Source organism: Talpa occidentalis, unplaced genomic scaffold, assembly GCF_014898055.3.
Source record: "Talpa occidentalis isolate TD23 unplaced genomic scaffold, MPIMG_talOcc4v2.1 talOcc4.15, whole genome shotgun sequence".
Lineage (NCBI taxonomy): Eukaryota > Metazoa > Chordata > Mammalia > Eulipotyphla > Talpidae > Talpa > Talpa occidentalis.
In genome coordinates, this window is record NW_023601543.1 from 59,781,782 (window position 1) to 59,804,305 (window position 22,524).

A 22,524-nucleotide genomic window follows, 5' to 3' on the forward strand; every position below is an offset into this window, starting at 1 on the left:
CCTAAATTACAATTTCAGAACATCAAAACCAGTAACCAGTGTGGGATTTACACATTATTATAATTCAATATTAACATATTTTTAAATTACATTCCCAATAATAGATGCTCCCCTCCCTCAAGAAAAATTTTAGGATTGCTTTATTTCAAGCTGAGGATACTTAAGTAGCTAGGTTACTAGAAGCATTTTTGACTTTCGCTGCAAGTTAAGTGTTGGTAATAAAATAAAAGGAGTTAATAATTTGACTGATAAGGCATTCATATGCTACAGACTGAATTTAATCATCTAGTTAAAACCAGCAAACATGTCTGTAAAACCAGTCTATAAAACTAAAAATCTTGAATTAATGGTATGTTTCTAGTCAAAGAACTTATTTAAAAAACCAGATTCATGAAAAGTTGGAACACATGCAAAGGAGTGCAATTTTCTTTTAAAGATTAAATAAGCAACTACGAGTTAAATCACAGAAGTTGAAGGACAAAACATCTAAGTTATATGAAACTTTTTCATAAGTAAAAATATGGATTATAAATATATCAGTAATAAAATGTTAACCAAGGAGTGTGAATAGGTGAGTCAAAAATCTCATCTATCATCAAATATTAACTCAGATGCTAATTATTTAACAAGTTACACTGATTATAATATGCAGATAAGTAAAAAAGGAGCCATTTTATTTAATCTTCTCTATCTGCAAGTCAAGGTATTTTAAGCTATAAATTCTTTAGTGTACTTGCTGAAAAGCATCTGTAGTCCATATAATCTTACTTTTATATATTAAGTGGTACCTTTGAATAAGTTCTTCAAAACTATAATAATACATCAATAAACATCTCTGTAATTCCTGCCAGCATCAAAAACTAAAAGGCAAATACACCATACAAGTCTATCAATGGTCCAGTTTTCATTACAACTTGAGAAAAACATTTGAGGTTGACACAAGAAAATATTGAAGAAGCCTCTTTAGGGCCTATAATATTAACACCAGAGATAAAGACTCCCAAACTGTAGTGATGATGCAGTAAATTCACTTGGGAAGCTTTTGACCTTGAATCTATTCAACAGCATTTTTTAAACTTTCCCAACTTTAGCAGGACACTGACCTTGAGGGACCTGTGGCTCTCTACTACTATTCAGTCAAGTACTGAGGCCTCAAGGCCTGCAAACTGAGTATTTCCTTTCATTAGAATTATGTTTTTAAAGGACAACAAATTTCTAAAATAAGGTTAAGAGAATATATCTGAAAACACCAGCAACTAAGAAAGTCAGGGAATTAGGTGTAATCAAAAAGGATAACAGAATCCTATTTTAGTACCATAACAAAGATTCTCATTTATTAACTGCCAATTACACCTTAGCACTGTACGCACTCTAATATAAGTCTCATGTTAACCATTTATGTTTGAAGATATAAAAATCCCACCCCCAATAATCCCATCCTCTCACTCTAAAAATTCTCTCCTCTTTCTCTTGTGTCAATTTCTCCCTCTCTACTGAATTTCTCCCCATTACCTTTCCCTCAGCTGAAATTTTTTTTTCACATCACACCACTGTTCAAGGCCCCCAGTAGTTTCCCATTTAACTCAGAATCAAATCCAACATCCTTAAATGTCCTACAAGGCTGAAAATGATCTGCCAGTCTGTTTCCAATGTGACCAGATCTACCTCTGCTCTTGTGGTCTGCTCACCCTGCTCACCCACTCCTGACACCTTGATTTTCTCCAAACTTGCAACATACACTCCCTTTCCTTAGAACCCACTGCCTCTTACTTTCCCCAGGACAGGGAACATTCCTATGACAAATATCTTCAAGGCTCACTTCTGCAACTTTTTCAGGCCTTTATTCAAATGTCATCTTTAAGAAGTCTTCCCTAAGCCTTATTTATATTTGCAACTCCTCTACCACCATCTCTACTATGTTCCAGCTCCCCTTTCAAATATATCTTTCCATACAACAAATCACATCATTACCTCATATTCTATATGTAATGCTTATTAGCTTACTGTCTGTTTATCTACATGAAGTAAGACATTTTAGAGTGTTTTCTTTGTTGATTTATCCCTAAAACCTCAAATAGAACATGGACAAAGAAAATGCTCAACATTCCTTTAAGAATAAACAACTAATCGTTCTAGAAGAGATGGTCCCGTCATTAATACTTCAAGAATAAACTTAAAAGGCTTAGGAAAAAAACTCCTCAGTTTTCCCAATAATATAGACTACTAGCAGTAAGACAAACGTTTCTTATAGCAGACTAATAAAACTACATGTAATTTGGCAATAGGTACTGACAACATTCTTTTTATTGCTCAATTTTTTGACCCTTCAGTTCCACAATGGAGAGTCCACTCCATAGAAACAATACAAATATTCAGAAGTAAAAACTCGAAAGTTAAATGTCTAACAATGAACAATTGAGTAAAATATGCATATATCTTTGATAAAATGTTTGTGAAATCTAGTACACTCTTTTGAAAACTTTAGAGGCTCCATTTTATCTTCAAGAAAAAGTAAGCAACTTACTTTATCTCCCTTCAGCTTTCTATTTCACGCTCCCCACTTTATCATCTATACTCTAGGCACATTTTACCAGCTCTCTCCCCTCCCAAATTCTCTAATTTCTAGAGATTCTAATATCTTATGTTCCCTCCCAGGTACTCTGATAATACTTTTCCACCAAAGTCACACTTCCTATTAATTTATGACAACTACTTCTTTAATGGTCTTTTACTCCCACCAGAGCGAATACCTACCACCTAGCATGTAAATACACACATATATGCTAAAATAACATTACATAAATGCTTATGAGGTCACTGTAAACTAACAGTGCGCTTAGTGGCAGAGGGGTTATATGATTTATTTTCTTTTCCCTTTGGAAATTTCTAAGATAGATATTATGTATAGGGATATATGTATACATTTTATAATGGGAAAGATTATATTCATATACATATACACACACACACACACTGAGTTATAATGTGGAAATAACATTGTAATACTATACAATGCTTATCAAAACAATTCCTCAAAATTTTTCTTTTAAATTGCATAAAACTAAATAAAGAAAACTATAATATGAGAGGCTAACAAGGCAGGTAATCCTTCTATTACCTGAGTGGAGTTAGATAGTTGGTTTTTCCACGGCTCCTCTGCGTTGCTGGTCAGGTTTGTGCGGTTATGAGGTAGAGTGAGTGCGTTTCGCTGCAGGTAAGGCACGTTTCCATTACTTCCACTTCCTGTTATGTGATTATTGCCTATCAAAATAGTGTCTGTACTTCCCAGCGTTCTTGATGTGCTACAAGGAACATGGCCTGCAGAAAAGGGTCCATTGGCCAAAGGCTGCCCAGGGCAGGCAGGGCGGACTCCAGGCTGAGAGACACTAGGCATTCTGGTCAGAGCAAGTTGTGGCTGCTGACCAGAGACTGAGTTTGTAGGCAGTGATGAGTCAGCTGTTGGCCCATTAGGAATTCCAGTAGATCGTACCTGTGCAACTCCTGTTTGTCTCATCTGTAGAAAAACAAAAGAAAAATAAATGTTGCTTGTATGAACCATAGGGAGATAATTAGAATATGAAGTTGTATAACTTGATAATCTTTGCGTTTACCCTAACATTTGATTTCTATAGGTTAGACACACACACACACACACACACACACACACACTCTAAAAACAAAAAATTGTTTTAGATAAGCTTTCTCTGAAAAGCAGAAATCTGTTTTATTTAAGAAAAATATCTTTAGTAAAGCAAGCAGTGGAAAATACCTCTGGAATGTGTAAGTTTTTTCCCTAATCACAAAATAGGGGATCTCAAAATTTAATTCCACTACATTTATAATCCAGATCCTCCAAAGTAAACAAGTCCTAAAAAACCCCACACCTCAGTTTAAGATAGTTTACTAATGAATCCTTTAAAATATGTAAAATAGTATGCAATAAATAAAATGTCAAGTCTTGTGTTTAAAATTATCTGTCCATTATTAGTATTTAAAGAAGCACAGATTACTAAATTTCACCAAACACTGGTAAACAGTGGAAATGGGCATGAAGATGCCCTAAAATGATGTTCCAATCACTAAAAATAATCAATACTAACACTATAAATACTATAAATACTAATAAATTTTAAGGGCAAAAATGCTATACACACTTGGTGTTGTTGCATTAAGACAAACTGATTTTCCAGCTGTTCCAGCATCAGTTTCTGTGCTGGATTTAAATTATTTCTATTTGCACGTAGCTGTTCCAAGTGCTAGAAGAAGAAAGGAAAATACAGTCAAAGATGTATCTAAGAAACAAACTCAGTATTCTAAGTAACCTTTCCCTGAAATGACTAGATAAACAGAATAGTTATCTAGTCAAAGAGACTGATTTTTGACCTATTACAATCAACCCCAAGATGAGGTTCTTTAAGAAGTTTGAGAAAGTTAAGAACTAAAGGTTTACTGTAATGTTAAGCTTTGAGATAAATGGACAAGAAATTTTGCTCATTAATACAGTACTTTTCAGTATTCAGAGAAAGCTCTTTAAGCTTAAAATGCATTATGACAAGAATACTTAAAGTAATACTCCTTCTAATAGGAAAAGTATGAAGATAACCTGGCTATTTAAAGTTAGTGATATGCTTAAATAAAGATATAACATCTACATAAAGAAATATGCTGCAGCCATAAAAGAATAAGGAAGCTCTTTATATACTGACATGGAAAGGTCTATAAAATACATTGTTAATGGTAGTATTTCACCCTTTGCGTAAAAAGGGAGAAAAATAGTAAGACAAGGGAGATGCATATTTGCCTGCATATGCATGACACAGCTCTGCAAAGATAGTAAATAAGTAATACTAGCTGTCTCTTAGAAGCGGAACTGAGCGGGTAGGAACAAGAGTTAGAAGGAGAATTTACTCTTTACGCCCTATGTTCATACTTATGTGCTTTGAACCATGTCAATATATTACCTGTTTTTAAAAAAGAATAGTGAAAATCAAGGATGAATTCTATACCCTGGTAAATGTGGGTTCATTTTACTCATGCATATCAGTTGAAACCACTGCAATTCAACTTTAAAATACTTAAAATCTTATAGCTTACTATATCTCTACTCTTATTTAATAGAAAAGGCAATCTGTCAAAAGTATATATTACATACCTGTAATTTCTGTGGTGTCAAACACCATGAATGAGCTTGTTGCTGTACTGGAGGATGTGACACTGCATGGCCACTACTCCAATTATCAACAGTGTTCTGAGGAAAATTGATTAAAGAAAATTAAAGAATATTTAGTTAAATCTGTAGTTAACAATAATGACTAATGGAGACCAAATGACTATGAATTGAAATATTTACAAATAAGAAAGATGTCATGACATCAAATTCTTTTAAAAATAATTTTACATGCATAATAAATTCAGAAAATCATAAATTAAAAAAACATTGATTCTTCATTAAGCCACCCACAAAGGCCCACCCCTAAACTATGGCCCAATGGCTAACCTAAACACCACACTGGCCACTAGATCCAACATTAAATTTATTTCAATGTCAGTAGAAAGTGATGATGAAAGTGTGTTGAGATCTTAAAGGCAGGGAGATGAATAAAATGAATTGATGAATGCAAATTTATTCCTACATTTTATATTTAATATGATGCTAAGAACTGGGATGGAAAAACTCAAACCTTTCACTCTTTGATGTCCACAGGTTTAAAATAAAGGACAAGAGATGTTCAAACTGCACAAGTTCAGGGCAGTTGTGAGTTTCTTTTTTTGACTGGAATTTTCTATTTCTCTAAAATATATACCTTTGTTGGACTAGATGTTCTTTTCCTCTTGGCAGGACTGGACAGGTCATCTACTTGGCTAGAAGGAATCATGTGTAGTGGCAAGGATTGCTGTGAAATTGGTGTTTGACTGAGGCCTAATACAGGTTCAGTATTTGGATGATGAGGTTTACATGCCTAAGAATCACAGAAGGAAGACAAAAATAGGGTTCTATATATTCTTAATTCATTCCTTCAAATTATAAAACTTGACAAGCTGCATACTTTTCAAATCTATGTGGACATCGCTGATTGCAATTATTGAAAATCAAAATCAAATGAATCATTAATGGAGGAATGTGTACCTTCCTTTGAAAAACTCGCTTTAAAAATCAAATAAATCACCGTAGCATCATTTTAATAAATCTTCAAATTCACAAAAATGCACAAAGGTTCTAAATTGGCACCCCAACTTTCTTCCCATATCAGAGGGAGTTTCATTTTGATCTAAATTCCCTTCACAATTAAATCAAAAGGCTTTTCATTAATAAAAGCCTTCTGTGCTTAGTAAAATATGCTTGACCACTACAGATTTTGAAAAGAACCCTTAAAGCTGGGCACCTGCAGAACATAACCCAACTTCTCACCTGCTGTGCTGTGTTCATGGCACCCTGCCTGGAGGTAAGCTCTGCGGGGATTGGTAGGCTCCACGCCTCCTCAATACTAGGAAGTAATTTATTTTTATTCTGTAGACTACCTTGTGGAAGGTTACACAACTGAGCCTAGGAAAAATTATGTAAAAAGCAAATTTAACACAAGCCTACTTGAGTAAGAGAAAGTCCACTAAATCTTCCTAAATGCTATAACTAATTGTTTTTAAAAGAAAATAGATTCTTAATTTGGGGTTTCAGAAAGATAGTAAGTATAAGGAGGGTAACCAGAATATAAACCTTTGTGAGAATTAAAATAAAGCTGAGCTCTGTTTTCAGAGTTCTCAAAGCTGTCTTCTCATGAAACTCCAAGCAAGAGTGAAAGACAATGTTTGTGTTCTTTTCTCTAAAATGCTATGACAACTTAAAAATGCAGACAGCACATAGAAAGAAATTATGTAAATTAATATACATCAACAGATTAAATGTGCAAAAGAGCATCTTTTAAAATATTGCATATCTTACTTAAAATGAAAAGTAAAATAATATTACAAGCTATGGTATGTTTACAAAATATGAAAACAAATTATAGACATCAAAACACAACTAGACAAACTTTCCAGCCACCCTCCTCCTGCCTGAGTGTACTAGGGAAACATGTGCCTTTAAAAAACTGCTATTTAAAATTTTACCTGTAAATACTTAATTCGTGCTGCAAGTGCAGAGGTATTACTACAACTTTTGCTTCTTGTTGCATTTAAGTAGCATTTAATGGCATCCTGAGGCTGGTTGCAGGATTCGTAGAGTGTGCCTAGGTCCATCCAGGCTGCAGCATGGCCATGGTCCAATTGTACAGCACAAATGTAGGCCTGTAAAGCATCCATAGGCTGATTTTGCTGCTGATATAGCACGCTGGAAAGAGAAATTAAGGGGGGAGGGAAAAAAAACACTGACTAAGAAGAACTACTTAACTTTGTAACATAATATAAACCATGAAAAATATTAAATGACGCAATGCAACATCTTTGTGTTATTACTTATAATACCATTATTTTTATAGAAAGTCTTACCCTATCGAACACCATGTATCTGCACTTGCTTCTGATTTATCGATAGACTGCCTGTAAGATATAAAGGCATCCTGAACTTTCCCAATACTTGAATAGCACCTGAGAGGGGGAGGGAAAAATTAAGAAAATTTCATTAATATCGAATAATTAATTCATTAATTTGCTGAAAGGATGGACTACATATCCAAGCAAAAAAATAAACTTAATAACCTATTTATGTGTATGTATATTGACTATAATGTACATTACAATGAACCCTTCAGTAAACCATATTATAAAATGACAAGTGCTAAAACATGCTACATTCATGAACACTGTTTGAATTAAAGGCCATTATCATTTCAATGTAATATTGAAAGTAGTGTATGTGTGCAGCGCGCATGCACGCGCATACACACACTATTTTATACAGCTTGATCTCCGGTTTTCGAAGAATATACAGTTGGAAACCAAGAAAAACATCCCGTGTTGGTAAGATTTGCTGAATCAGATTTCAACTCTCCTTTCCTAAATAATGACGAGGGCAAACACTATTTAATTCATAAAAATATAAACATAACATACAGTTAATTTCATTACCAAAAATAATAAATAAAATAGGGTAAGTGCAACATTTCATGAGTAGTAAGGGTAGCAAGGTACAATTAAGTATCAAGAACCTGCCATTTTCTTAATGCAGATGTACCCATGGACACAAAGAACAGCAGCTAAAATTAGAAATACAAAAATTATCTTCTTAGTGCTTGGCTCTGAGAGAAGAGGAAAAACCCAAAAAACAAAACCCAGTCCCAGTCGACAAGGAGCTTGCAATTTTAGCTGAGGAGTAAAGACACATAAATGTCATAATGCCATATCAAATGGCTAGCACAAATGGTTTGAGAATTTAGGGTAGCAGAGACCACTATCTACACCATAGGATTTAGGAACAGTAAGAAAGGGAAGGATAAGAGTAAAGAATTTGAATATGTTTAGATCAGTGATTCCCAATTACCAGCCAGTATACGACAATTTGGCAAAGCTAACAAAATGGAAAAACGTATACATGCATACATACATAAATCTTCCATTAAACTAATTAAAATTTGTATCATTATTGACTTATTTTGGAATATGATCAGCTAAGAGTAAACAGCAAAAAGACTTTTAATTGTCTATACTTGCCGAATACTGTATTTTGATCCTCATTTTTATTACTTGAAACCTTACTAATTCATGTAACACAAAAGTCTGGGAACCACTGATTAAGGCAGAGAAGATGAGAGAAGGTGTTTCAAAATGCTGTTTAAACTGTAATCAAAACCTTATCTACATTAGATAGCACAGATACAAAATGAGAAAATTTTAAACCCAGTGCAAGAATATATTGAAGTTTGTTTTTCTAATGAAGAAAATGCTCCAAGGAAAGGACTTTATAGAAATATTAAACTGCTAACAATATACAGAATAAACAGAAAATAAATTAAGGACCGTTGTTTTTTTTTTTTTTAAAAAAAAAAAGGTGCCTATACTCACTGGTTTGGAACAGGCCAAACTTTGGGTGAAAATAATCGAAGTAGTAAGAATGAGAAAATGAGAAACAATAAACCAAAAGATTGATAAGGACTTTGTGACTGATTTAATTAGATATCATGGGAATTGAGGAGGGTGTTATAACTTAGTTTTTAAGTCTAATTAAATAGGAAAAAGTGGTAAACGTCACTGGTAACAAATAAAAGGAAATAGCTTGCTTGGGAGAGACTATGAAGAGTGAGGTTCGAAATATGCTCACTTTTGACAAGAGATAGGGATATTAAAATAGGTAAAACAGGTCAAAGAATAGGAGATGTGGGCCTCCCCTGGTGGCACAGCAGTTGAGAGCTGGGTTGCAAGGCTGCCTGCAGCCTCTGGAGCGCCAGTTCAATCCCTGGCCACTGGCGAGGGTCCCACCAAAAAAAAAAAGGAGATGTGGTCTGATGTTTAATACTCTGAAGCATAGAAATCTAGATCTGGAATTCATCCATAAGGAAGAAGTTCTATAAGAACACAGGACTCCTACAAATGAGAAGTAAAAGTGAATTTAAGGGATCACTAATCCTGTGGATTAGGCAATGTAAGTAATACCAGTGACTGAAACAGAGAAGGCAATGTCAAGAGTGATCTGCTGTTTTGTGAAAGGAGAATTCATGCCAAGAGGTCATTAACAATGCCAAACAGGACAGACACGAGAAGGGGGAATGTTTAAGAGCAGAAAACAAGCTAATGGTTGTTTTCAAATCAAAGTCAAATCTCAAATATATAGTCAAGTTTATCTAATCTCTCGGAGGTATAAGCATTAATTATTTTTTTGTGTGTTTGCGTGGCAAAATATTTCATTGCTGCCATCCCCCTGTAGAGCCCTGGGGGTTATAAGCAGCAATTTCTAAAACCAATGTTTTCATACCCCATATCATATGCTTCACAGTAAAATTTTACTTTTATCAATGTGCCCAAATACAGATCCCCCAGTCCAACCACCAACCAGTTTTCCTCTAACCAAACTTAAGTTCCTCTCTGAGACAACTTTGTGTAATTTAAAAAAGCACTGGGTGATGCTGGGATCTAGTCCCTGCTCTGATGTGAATTACCTGTATGACTGTGGCCTTGGACAAAACATTTTACTCCTCTGAACTCACTTTCTACATAACCAAATGACAGGGTTTACAGAGTTAATTAAGTAACCATCTTGGCCCATCCCAGTTCTGATATTCTAGAAGTTCTGTAATAACAGTCAATGACTAGTGCTAGTAATACAGCATTCACATTACATTTTCATTGTGATATACACATGCCAACTTTTGAGCAAGTTCAATCTTCAACACAGACCTGAATGCAGAGGTAAGTAATAAAAAGCCTCAGAAATATTAGGGTCGTCAAATCCCAAAGTTGCTTACTGACACTTGAGGTCTTCATTCAGAGCGTTAATAACTTCTAAAACACAATGTTTACAAAAATCTTCTCACAAGAAAACAGATTAGAAGTAATACATCAGAAGGCAATAAAATGGGATTAAGAAGTAAGCATCAACAAAAAGTCTAAAACAGAACTCATTATTACATATAAGAAATGATGTACGTCTAATATAATCTTGAACCCCCAAACAAATCAAATTGTGGTAAATATCTTTTATTGAGAAGTCAGTAAAATATGTTATATATTTGTAAAGTTTCAACCAAATATTCAATTAAAATGTGTCAATGGTTTAAAATGTAAAATAAATTTGCTGAAAGAAAAGAAACTGGAACACTGCTCACTGAGCTGAAAATTAAAGCATTACTATAATAGCAATTAAAATGTTTCATTATGAATTAATTTTACATACCTAGAATTTTTTTAAAAAGACATGCACACATTATATTGTTTAATTAAACTACTATTCTTTTTCTTAGGTCAAAAGGAAAACACTTTCTGGTATTCCTTTTAATCTACATTTAAAGGAAGTTTCATATATAAATGTTAACACCAGAGGCAACGACTAGAAAGCCCTACTTCCCAGAACTAGATCTCCTTTCCAGTCACTATGAAGCTTCCCGCGGCCTAACACTAATGGTGCTAGCTCCAAATGCAAATGGTGTTTAGTTTGCTGTGTATTTCATATACAGACTAGCCACTGTGCAAGACAAGAAGCTACAAAGATAGTAAGATACAGGTTCTGCTCCCAAAGATCTTTAATGAAAGGAAAGGCCAGTCTTGGTCTCTCAAGCTTTATTAAAAGCAACCCAAAATGATGATTTTTGTAAGCCTGGGAAGGGACTAGAAAATTCTTGCTAAAAATAGGCATCTTTCTAGTCAATTTTTGTACACTCTACTAATATTTTAGATCAGGTAATCTTTTGTTGTGGTAGTTTATCTTGTGCATTATAAGATGTTTATCAGCATTGTAAGATATTTATGGCACTAAATGCCAATAGCATTTCCCACAGTTGTGATAACTAAAATGTCTCCAGGCATTATGAAATATCCCCAGTGGGGTAAAAGAACCCCCTATTGAGAATCACTGATCTAATACAATCCTTTTATCCAACAGGTTAAAATAAAATTGAAGTCTCAATAAAATAAAATTTAACTATACCATTCATGATTCTAAAAACAGTGAACCTAGACAAGACTTGAGTTTTCTAGAACGCTGATCTTTCCACCATACCATTCAAGTTAAAATCAGTCAGGAACCAAAATACAATCTGATGATGTCCCCAAAGTAGGATCTACCAGATATGTACATATCAGGTATATGTCAGATAATAAGCATAATTCAGACATTCAAAATATAGAGAAAAGGAAATCATTTCCATTATTTTCACTATATGTCACTTCTCCTTTCCAACAAATCCAAAAATAATGTATCCACTTTCTCACTGTGAGATTTCAAGTAGAGCTGTGATTTGAGATCAACTATTAAATTAATAGGTCCATTCTAAGGTATGTATCATTGATCGAAGTTATAAATACCAAAGTTGCATTTGGCTAATGGTAGTCACCAGGCAGAATGACAAGCTGATTCTCTGTCCTCTTAAGTAGATAGAGAAAATAGTAGAAATCAGAAAGGCATTCAAATAAATGAAGAATTACTGACATGACTTTTTAAAAGCCAGAAATAATTCAAGTCAAATGAAAATTCAATAAGCAAAATGACAAATGCCCTGGTATACCAGATTATGCTGTGAGAAAGCTATAGCATTCAAAGCTTTCTTTTATTTTTTAACTTTCAGAAATCTCTTATACTTAAAAGAGAAAATAACCTGATCAAGTTACAAATATAAATTAACAGTTTAGATCATAATTCAAATCTCTTAGCTAGAATAAACAAAAGCAAAACTTAACTGTCTGATCAGTCTCACCTTCCAAGGAAATACCAGGACTGGCCAGAATTAGGATCTGCTTCCAAGGATTTTTGGAGATACTGAATAGCATAGCTTTCCTTGGTGGCTTTATCTCCCAGGAGATCCACAGTATGATGCATCCAACCTACAGTAAATGATTAAAAATACTTACATAAATGACAATCATTCTATTTTAAAGAATATACAGTAGAAAACACACAAGTAAAAGTAATACTCTTCAGTCAATGTGTTCATTTAGTTTGGAGTACACCCAAAACTGGCAACCGCCAATAGTGGACAGAAGAAAGTCTGTTTCTGAAAGGAAGGTACAGTAAAAAAGCTATGATTTTCTCATATTCATGAGAAATTAAAATTATTTCAAGCACTGACCTAACACAGGAGATTATAAACTGTAGTTCCTCTTTTCTAATGTTGGTGTTTTAAGTATTTCCAAGTTATAAAGAATAAAATAATATCAAATTTTATTCACTGATGCATGTAAAAATTTATATGCATTTTAAGAAGCTCCAAGATTGTCTATTAATCCAAAGAAAGTGATACAAGGCTATATAATCAAATTATTTATTACAGTTGGGATTAAAACACATATATATCCCTGTCTTATTGCCAATGGCCACACATAGTTTATATAAAATAAAAGCTATTAAATATTATATTTTATTAAATATAAAACTATTTATATAAAATAAAAACAAGTAAAAAAGTCCATCTGAAAAATATATTCAAATGGTGTAAATAAGAATGGTACAAAATGGGTTGCCAGAAATGTTTAGTAATAAAATTTAGATACTGCATAATGTCACATGTATGTGGAATCTGAAAATGCCATATACATGTAATCAAAGAGGAGCAGTGATTACTGGGATTGCGGAGGTGGAAAATGCAGGATATGTTGGTCAAAAGGTATAAAATTGCAGTTAACTAGGATATGTAATTCTAGAAAGCTAATGTATATGTGGTAACTACAGTTAATAACACTATAATATATACACTGGAAATTTGCTTAAGCCAGTACATTTCAGATGTTCTCATTATACACAAAAACAAATGTAACTATGTAAGGAGTCTGATTTGTTGATTATCTTGACTGCAGTAATCATGTATACCTCAAACTCACACAATTTTCACTATAAATAAATGCTAGGTGGCTATATGCCGTAATCAAAAGATGGGATCACAGAATAGTGTATTCTAAACTTTCAAGATACACAAAAACAGTTTGGTTCAAATTGCCAGGGAATCAACTTCAGTTATGGATCCATCCAAGTGCATTAAAATCAGCTCGCTTTTTGTGTATAGTCCATTAAATATATAACAAACAAGGATTCTTATTTTCTGACATTCATTATAGTTGATGTGTTCCAAAAGATATTTTGAGATAATTGAGTTACCATGTTGTATGAAAATATAAGTCAATCACATGTTTATTCATCTCTTCCTCCCTTATCTCTACTGCTATTACTAGTAAGAACAAGACCTGGAGCAACAGGTTCTAAAAGGAGCTGCTTAAGCAGCACTGCCTGGCAAGTAGGAAGGATTGATATGCAGACAAAAACTGGACTTAATTAGGGTAAGTATTTTTTCTTTTAAAACCAGGAAAAGTTTATTTACACACTCTGAAATTTGGTAAGCCAAAGCCAAAGAGGGCAAATTCAGATATTAAAAACGTTTTTCAAACCTTTCTTAAATTTAAAAGGTGTATGCATTTTTGTTACTGACACATTCTTCATTATAGCTAAAATGCCTAAAAGCTAAATTATAGTGTGGATAAAAAAAATTCATACTCATATAATAGTTGAAGGAATAAACTGCCTATTCTAAAGATGTACGACTGTTCTTTTTACTTAAGAATACATCTTTTTATACTCATAAGTATGTTAAAGATTCAAATTCAATTACTAAAACACTACATGTAATTGAATAAAAACAAATACTTCCACAATTTTTACAAGGATGGATAACGCAAGTAAAACTCTAACCAGGAATTAAATTTTAAAAAAACATTAGATAAGGCAATTTGCTTATTTTATATAATTAATCATGATATGCATTACTGCCATAAAGTGGTAAAATCTAACCATACAGGATTTTAAAATTATACTAAAAATAGTCTTATTATAAAAAGTCATATTATAGCACTGGGTTAAAATTAATAATTGCCCAGACTAAAAAAAGATGAAAAAAGTAAAAAACAAACAACAAAAACCCCACAGAAGTATCAAATAAAGATAAGAAAGTTGACTCAGTAAATAGTAACAAAATTAAATGTTTGAGAACACTTGATCACTGTCTTCTTGGTGATAGTGATACATTACACCTAACTGGCTAGATTCTTTCATCTTCAAACTTGAAATAGAGTCACATGCTTATAGAAACTATAGGGTTAGATGTTCTACAATCTTTAGATATTTCAGTTAATATTGTCAAGTAAATTATGAAAGCAAGCTCACCCATCACTAAGTGACTTTAGGCAAATGACTTATCCTCTCCAGCACCAAAAAAGTATTCAATCCCCCTCTTTCAAGAGTTAAGTACCAGGGAATAATTTTAAGAAATTAAAAGAACTAGTTGCACTGAAAAATTATAATGAGATGGATTGTTAGGTGGACAGTGTTCAGCAGAGGGTGGAAATATGCTGGGTTCATATTAACTCTATCAAATATGGGCAAATAAAGGAAATGGAACAGAATACATGAGCCATATAGTTGTCATCAATGATATGCAAAAGGATATAGAGAAAAACTTACACTAAATGTATACTATTACATACCTAACTGTTGTAAGACAGTTGCTTTTACTTGTGCAGAAAGATTTTCTGTCTGCAAAAGTTGTTCATAAGCTTCCTTTGCAGAATGATACTTCCTCTAAAGAGCAGAAATAAAGGGATTTAAAGAAAAATATTAATGTCTTTAAAAAACTAGCTCATATATTAAGATTTAAACAATACTGATACTTTAGCATATTTTTAAACCAACTGAAAGTAAAAGTGCTAATTCCATTATTCAATGTTCCCTGAGCACTAGACAGCTGTGGTTAATAGGCCATGTTTCAGAGTACCTAATACTGGTAAAACATTCAATATAACAAAGTATCATTAAAATATGACCTTTTAAGACTTGCCAAATCTCGGAGTTATAAAGAAAATGGTCTCAAACTATTTAATAACATCAATGATTTCAAAATTATTCAGTAACACTGATGAAGCTAGAAGTATTCTAACCTCCAAGTGCCTACACTGTCTGCCTAAAAACACCAAATCCCCCAGCACTTAATATGGCAAGAGCACATAGCAAAAATGCTTTATAAAATGTTAAGTAGAAAAGTAGTTAACATATCCTACATAAGAAATTATAATACATGATTTTAAACATCATGCTTCCCAAAGTTAAATAGTCTAACAATGTTTATAATACTTAAGGTTCTATAGGCAGATTTCTAAATGAAACTATGTACCCACAGTTCTCTCCCCCAAAATACTAAAATGACTAAAACCCATTATTGCTACAGTCATAAAGCTTAAGAAAACTTCTACAAAACAAAAGGAAAAGCCAACAAAAGAAAACAATGAAATATTACTTTTAAAATATACTCAGCACAACAATGGATTGAAGTGGCTTTTATTCAATCACTAATAGTACATAACTACCTTAACAAACAAATCTTTCTAAAAAAAAAAAAAAAACCAACAACAACAACAAAAAAAAAAAACCCAGCAGATAGAAACAGAAAAAAATAGTTATGTGAACCTCAGGCAAATCATACTACATTTCAACATCCATTAAACAGAAATGATGTCTGATCTTTCTATCTAGAGTTGTTCCAGTGATCAAATGAGGTAAGTAAAGAAATATGGAAACAAATAAGGAGCCATATGATTACTATACGTTAACAAAGAGAAAATTTGAAAGAACCTTCCATTGAAGTTAATCGTCATTAACACAAACTTACTCATCAGCTAAATTAGTTCCCTCTAAACATTAATCTGGTATGAAAAGGTCAATTAGACAATTAGTGAAGGATAAGGACCAAGTTATTCAAGTCACACAAACTGCTGGGAATAAAGGGTAGCAAAGAATACAGAAAACAACTAACATATTCTATTTTGTATCACGACACTATGGTAATTCCTAGAGGAACAAAGAGCATGTTTTAAGTGCAGAGGAACTAGAGGCAGGCTAGACAAGAAGTGCAGACAAGTAGAAAGAACTTCATGAAGACCTTCCTAAACCATGTTAAAGTTTATAGACTGTATCCTAAGACAACAGTTATCACTAAATTAGTTCAAGTAATATGATCAGATTTATCTTTCGGGAAGATCACTTTGTGGAATTAACTCAACAAATGTTAAAACATACTACCAAACACTTGAAAATTTTTAAAAGTCATTCATATTTAAAATACTGACAACTGCATTAAAGTCCTAATTATGAAAGGTATAAGAATAAAGCTAAGAAAACTTAGGAGACTATTTTCTTGATATAAAAAAGAATTTATTAAACATGACCAGAATGGCAAAACCTCAAGGAAGTATAAAGATCTGACTTGAAACATGAAGCAGAAAAATGTTTCATAAAAAATTAAAAATGTATTTTCTCTAGAAAACAGAAAATGCAATTTAAATGATACTGCCGTCTACCCATCAGACTGCCAAACTTAAAGTTGGGCAATTCCAATTAATGTGAGCATTATTAAAGGAAAACATTCACCTCCTACTAGAAGAGAATTTGCTCATGAAATTAGGTATACAAGTATGCTACCATCTAGCTAATCTCACTCTTGGGATATATAAACCAGTAAAAACTTCCCACAGGTAATGTTCTAAATGGTACTGTTCACAATATCAGGGAATTGGGGGAAACTTAGGTCTATGTCAGTAGTAGAGCGAAGATATAATATATGATGGATTACAATAGAACATTAAGTAGCAATTATAACCAGTATATATAAATAAACAAAAGTTTACCTTTAAAGATATTTAATAAAGTTTTACCTCCAGTAATGCTGGAGTAGCATTCTACTGACACCTTTAAAGTTAGCTACTATCAAGAACTAGAGAGAAACCCAAATTAGGGTAAAACCAGAGAAATTAACACTTAGAAGAAAGGAATGGCATTGGATGAGTAAATCCTTAGTCTAGAATATTCACCTAAGGTAAGCTCCAACTGGTGTCTGGCTGGCAAGACCTCACATAGAATTAGCAATTTTACTTGCTTAAAGAATTAAAAGGACAGGGCCTCCCCGGTGGCGCAGTGGTTGAGCGCTGGGTTGCGAATCTGCCCGCGGCCTCTGCTGCGCTGGTTCGATCCCCGGCTGCTCCCCGGCCACCGGAGGAGGGTCCCACATGGCGCGCAGACCTCTCCTGCCGCCCGCTGCTCCCCTCAGCAGTGTACTTCGGTCCTTCTGCCTGCTCTGCTCCCTGCTCTGGCTCTGGTGAATTCTCTCACCCTCCTGTGCTTCTGACTGTACCCAGTGCATCATGTATAAACAAAACAAACAAACAAACAAATAAATAAATAAAATAAACATGCCTCTATAAAAAAAATTAAAAAAAAAAAAAAAAGAATTAAAAGGACAGGGCCTCCCCGGAGGCGCAACAGGTTGAGCGCCGCGCTGCGAAGCTGTCTGCAGCCTCTGCTAAGCTGGTTCGATTCCACACTGGCCAGGGAGTTACCCATATGGCATGGCAGACCTCTCCAGCCTCGCCTGCTGTTCCCCTCAGCAGTGTCTTTGGCCCATCTGCCTGTTCTGCTCCCCACACTGTCTCTGGTGAATTCTCTCACCCTCCCATGCTTCTGGCCTGTACCCCAGTTCTTGTATAAATAAATAATCTTAAAAAAAAAAATTTGAAAGGACAGACTTTGAAGCCATGGAGGGAGCTGGAAGTGAAAGGAGAAATCCCAGGAAAAGAGAGCAGAGATAAAGTACAACAAATTCTGCAATTAAACTCTGCCTAAGTCTCTGGCTGATCAGTAAACTACACATGAACAAATGTCCAGCAGCCTATAAGAATTAAGAGAGATTTCAGAAGTGACAAAGTTTGAGTGTATTGAGTTGAGCAAAGTTAACTGGCTAATAAAAATATTAACCTTCAGAAAAATATAAGTCAATTTCTACAATGATATCTAGTGTAAAATTACCAGATATATAAAGAATCAGGAAATTTTTACCATGCTCAAAAAGTGAAAATGAATGATGAAATGGCTCAGATGTTGAAATTTAGTTTTAAAGTAACTATGTGAACAATATTGACAAAAAAAGAAAACAATCAAAGTGAATGGACAGGAAATCAGGGAGCAAAGAAAGAAATTTAACAAAAGGAAATTCTAGAACTGAAAAATAGTAATTTAGAACTCAATTTAAAAAAAAAAAATCTCTGCATGTACAGAAAGCAGAAGGAAGATTAAAAAGTAAGAATCAATGAATTTGAAAACAGGTCTACATAAAATATCCAAACTGAAGCAAACAAGACACAGAACTAAAAAAAAAATAGTCATCCAAGATCTACACAACAATACAGATAATTTACAAAACATGTCACTGGAGTTCAAGGAGAAAAGACATAAATGAAAAACATCAAATCCCACATTGAAAAGACTGAAAAACTACAAGTAGTATAAACAGAAAGGAAAACCAATCCTTGGGCACATCATAGTCAAACTCTTAAAAACAAAATGTAAACAGAAGATGTTTGAGAACAGTCAGAGGAAAACAACAAAATACAAAGGATACAAAAATGACAGCCAAATTTATGCAACCACATCAGAGATAACACTAAATATAAATGTACTAGAAACTTCCAACAACAAGAGATTGCCAGAATAGATTAAAAAAAAATATATATATATATATATAATGTTGGTAAGCTACTTACTTTCCAAATAAAGAAACAAGCAAGTTGAAATAAAAGGATGGAAAAAGATACTAAGCAAAGTGTTAGAAAGCTGAAGGGTCTAGAATTAGACATCAAGGCAGAGTATTATCAGAGACAAAAAGGAATATTTCTTTATTATAATAAAGAACTGAGCCACCAGGATAACAAATAACAGTGCTTCAAAATACATGGTGAATACTAATTGAATTAACAATGATAAAATAGTATTATTTATCTAATTTATCCCAATATCACCAATTGTGACACCATGTCATTTTTCTGGTCCAGGATCCAATCCAAGATTCAGCATGCTGTTCAGTTAGTACACCTCTTTTCTTTCTTCTAATCTAGTGACTTTCATTACATTGATAAATACATAAAGGTACTAGGGCTTGTTACTTTGAGGAATGTCCCTCTGTAATTAGTAAATAAGCTGTGGGGAGATATTCATAATCCTCATACTTTAATTGGAGTTCCACAGTAAGAAAGAGGGATCCCCGCCCCCATTTATTCAATTATTCATTTATATCAGTATGAACAAATGTATTTTTCTCTGTACCTCATATTCCATTACCATAATTATTTGTTTCTAAATTTTTGTCAGATAGGAACCCTACCTGCTTAAGATGGCTCCTGTATCATTTCCACATGCCCCACTATTTGGGGACATTTCCTTAATTTTTGGCACCACAAAATGTTCCAGGGCTCATCTTGCTTCCCTGATTGAGTCCTGGAATCACCTAATTCTCCCCAAAAATCCTGGGTTCCTTTTATTGAACAATGGTATTTTAGAAACAAAGATCTGGGTGTTAATGTGTTCGCTGTCACTGCTTCTAATAAGTCCTATGTGTATATTAGACATTTATACGCGTGTGTCTACATATAATGCATAAATCTCTATACATATGTCTATGTTACCTTTTATCATACAACTAAGTACAATCTGCCACACAAACAAATTTTTCTCAAACTAAACAGGATTTTTTAAAAATACAGCAGTTAAATTGATGGTATGACATCAAGAGGTGATTCTAATATGCCTTTTAAATGGTGTGACACATAGAATGGAAATTTCAATCTTTTTTTCTCATTAATTTATCAATCATTTACATATCTATATAATTTCACATCTCCACATGTGCATGTTTCACTCACCCTTCACCAAAACTCTTGTGCCACTGTCCTATCCCTTCCCTCCCCGAGGATATTTCAATCTTTAAAAAAAGTGAAATTGGGCCTCCCTGATGGCACAAGGGGTTAAGATGCAACCTACGAAGCTATTCGCAGCCCCTGCAGCATGAGTTCAATTCCCAGCCAGCGAGCTACCCACATGGCACAGCAGACCTCTCCTGACTCGCCCACTGCTCCCCTCAGCAGTGTATTTCAGTCAATCTGCCTGTTCTGTTCCCCACTCTGTCTCTGGTGGATCCTCTCACACACACACCCGCCCCCTCCCCCCACACCTCTGGCCTATACCCCAGTTCTTGTGTGCATAAATAAATAAATCTTTTTTAAAAAAGTGAAATTAAAAATAATGCATTACTAACAACCACCTATTAGTATTTGAAAACTTGGCATATGACATATAGAATAAGAGAAACTTCTTAAATATATCCATTTAAGCCAGCAGATAGTATAAAAGCAAATCTATTCACATCAAGTATTCTGCGTAATAACTGTTTCACTAAGCAAAATCTTGACCACATTTAATGAGTATAGAGCATATTTAAAGGGTAATATCCAGAACCCCATTAAGTTATCTGATTTCACTTGAAGTGATACAAGTGATCAATTTTGTTTAGCATAAAATTCAAACACTTACCTGGGTTTCATATAAGTGGGCAATGTGAAACTGAACTGCAAAGATGATGAAAAATAAAAATCAGCAGTGTTTGGAGTAAATTAAGAATTTAAATGTAAAACATTAAACACAGTCTAAATTAGGTAGATCTAAGTAATAAAAGAACTTAACTGTAATTTTTAAATAAAATATACAAATATACTAAAGAACACAGACATGGTTTAAAAAAACCTACATGTATTCATTTTTGATCATTATCCTGTTTTTTCAAGGTAATTATTAAAATTAACATTAAAATATGTAGTGAGTATACTTCTTACAAGTTCAAAGTGGCAACATTAAGTATAGAGAAAACTATAAGCTATATATTTCAAAACATGATACTTTAAAACTATTTTTCTTATACCGTATTTATATTAAGAATACTTATAAATAAGTCATAGACCAAGATGACCTTGGAAATGAGAGAGAAATAAGTGTTGCATTTCTATCAGTTCTTCAGAAGTATAAGGAAAACAAAATCAAACCACTTAGAAAGCAAGAAGTCTTTACAAGTGTGTTAAAAATCAAATAAAAACTGTATTTCAGCTTTTCCTTCCAGCCCTTCCTTGATATTACATCATCAGAGCTATGAAGGATTCAACGAAAGTAACAACAAACCAGGTATGAAAACTGAATTCTAGTTACTTAAGTACTATGATTTTCATTCTTGAATGACAAAGCTTTTTTCTGTCTTCTATTTACCTAGTGTTCATGGAGTCTGGGATTCTTTCAAAATTGCATGTAAAATATTTATGTGGAGCTTTAAAAATGAGATCCACAACTATCATCAGTATCCTGTTGGGGAGTGCACCATGAACTGTCTCTCTCACTGACTCCCATAACTGTTAAGATTCACTAGGGAGGCTTGTTAAAGATTATGATTGAGTAAGCCCAGGGTAGGGGAAGGGTTGGAAAGCTGCCTTTTCCTTCAATTCTATGAGGGATTCTGATGCCTATTCCCTAGACCAGCACTTAGGGAATAGCTAACTAAACTTTAAAGAGCAAACAAACAAACAAACAAAACATATATAATGAAACATATATAATGAAACAAACAAAACATATATATGAAACAAACAAAATGAAACAAACAAAACATATATAATGAAAAATCAACATTTTTTTGGATCAAAAAGAAAATACTATATCTCTCCCTAAGAAGTAGCTAAATATCACACACATGAACTGATCACATAAGAAGCAAAATAAAAATACCCTTGGAAAATAAAAATGTGAAAAGCACATAAAATACTAATTAATAGGTATATTCTTTTTAGCTACATCCGTTGAGGGCTTTTATTATTCTCAACACCCCTTTTCTAACATAGCTTCCCTTGAGACTTCCAACCCAAATATCTCCCTCACAACTCTATTACTGCAGAGAGTCTGGGTTACAGGTTAAGAGAATGAGAAAGAGATGGAAAACCTATACCCATTCCTTCTCAGTTTTCGTACTCCTCTAAAAAAGGTGA

The 22,524-nt window shown here is 33.6% G+C and overlaps 1 protein-coding gene across 1 annotated transcript in view; it reads right to left on the minus strand.

Annotated features, from left to right (window-relative positions):
- The window catches only part of KDM6A (lysine demethylase 6A), a 183,099-nt gene that overhangs the window by 46,926 nt on the left and 113,649 nt on the right, over positions 1–22,524 (minus strand). The window contains 10 exon segments of the mRNA XM_037512496.2: positions 3,119–3,514; positions 4,155–4,256; positions 5,153–5,248; positions 5,805–5,960; positions 6,410–6,544; positions 7,105–7,324; positions 7,483–7,581; positions 12,336–12,462; positions 15,109–15,202; positions 21,032–21,066. Coding sequence (XP_037368393.1) covers positions 3,119–3,514; positions 4,155–4,256; positions 5,153–5,248; positions 5,805–5,960; positions 6,410–6,544; positions 7,105–7,324; positions 7,483–7,581; positions 12,336–12,462; positions 15,109–15,202; positions 21,032–21,066 — 1,460 coding nt within the window.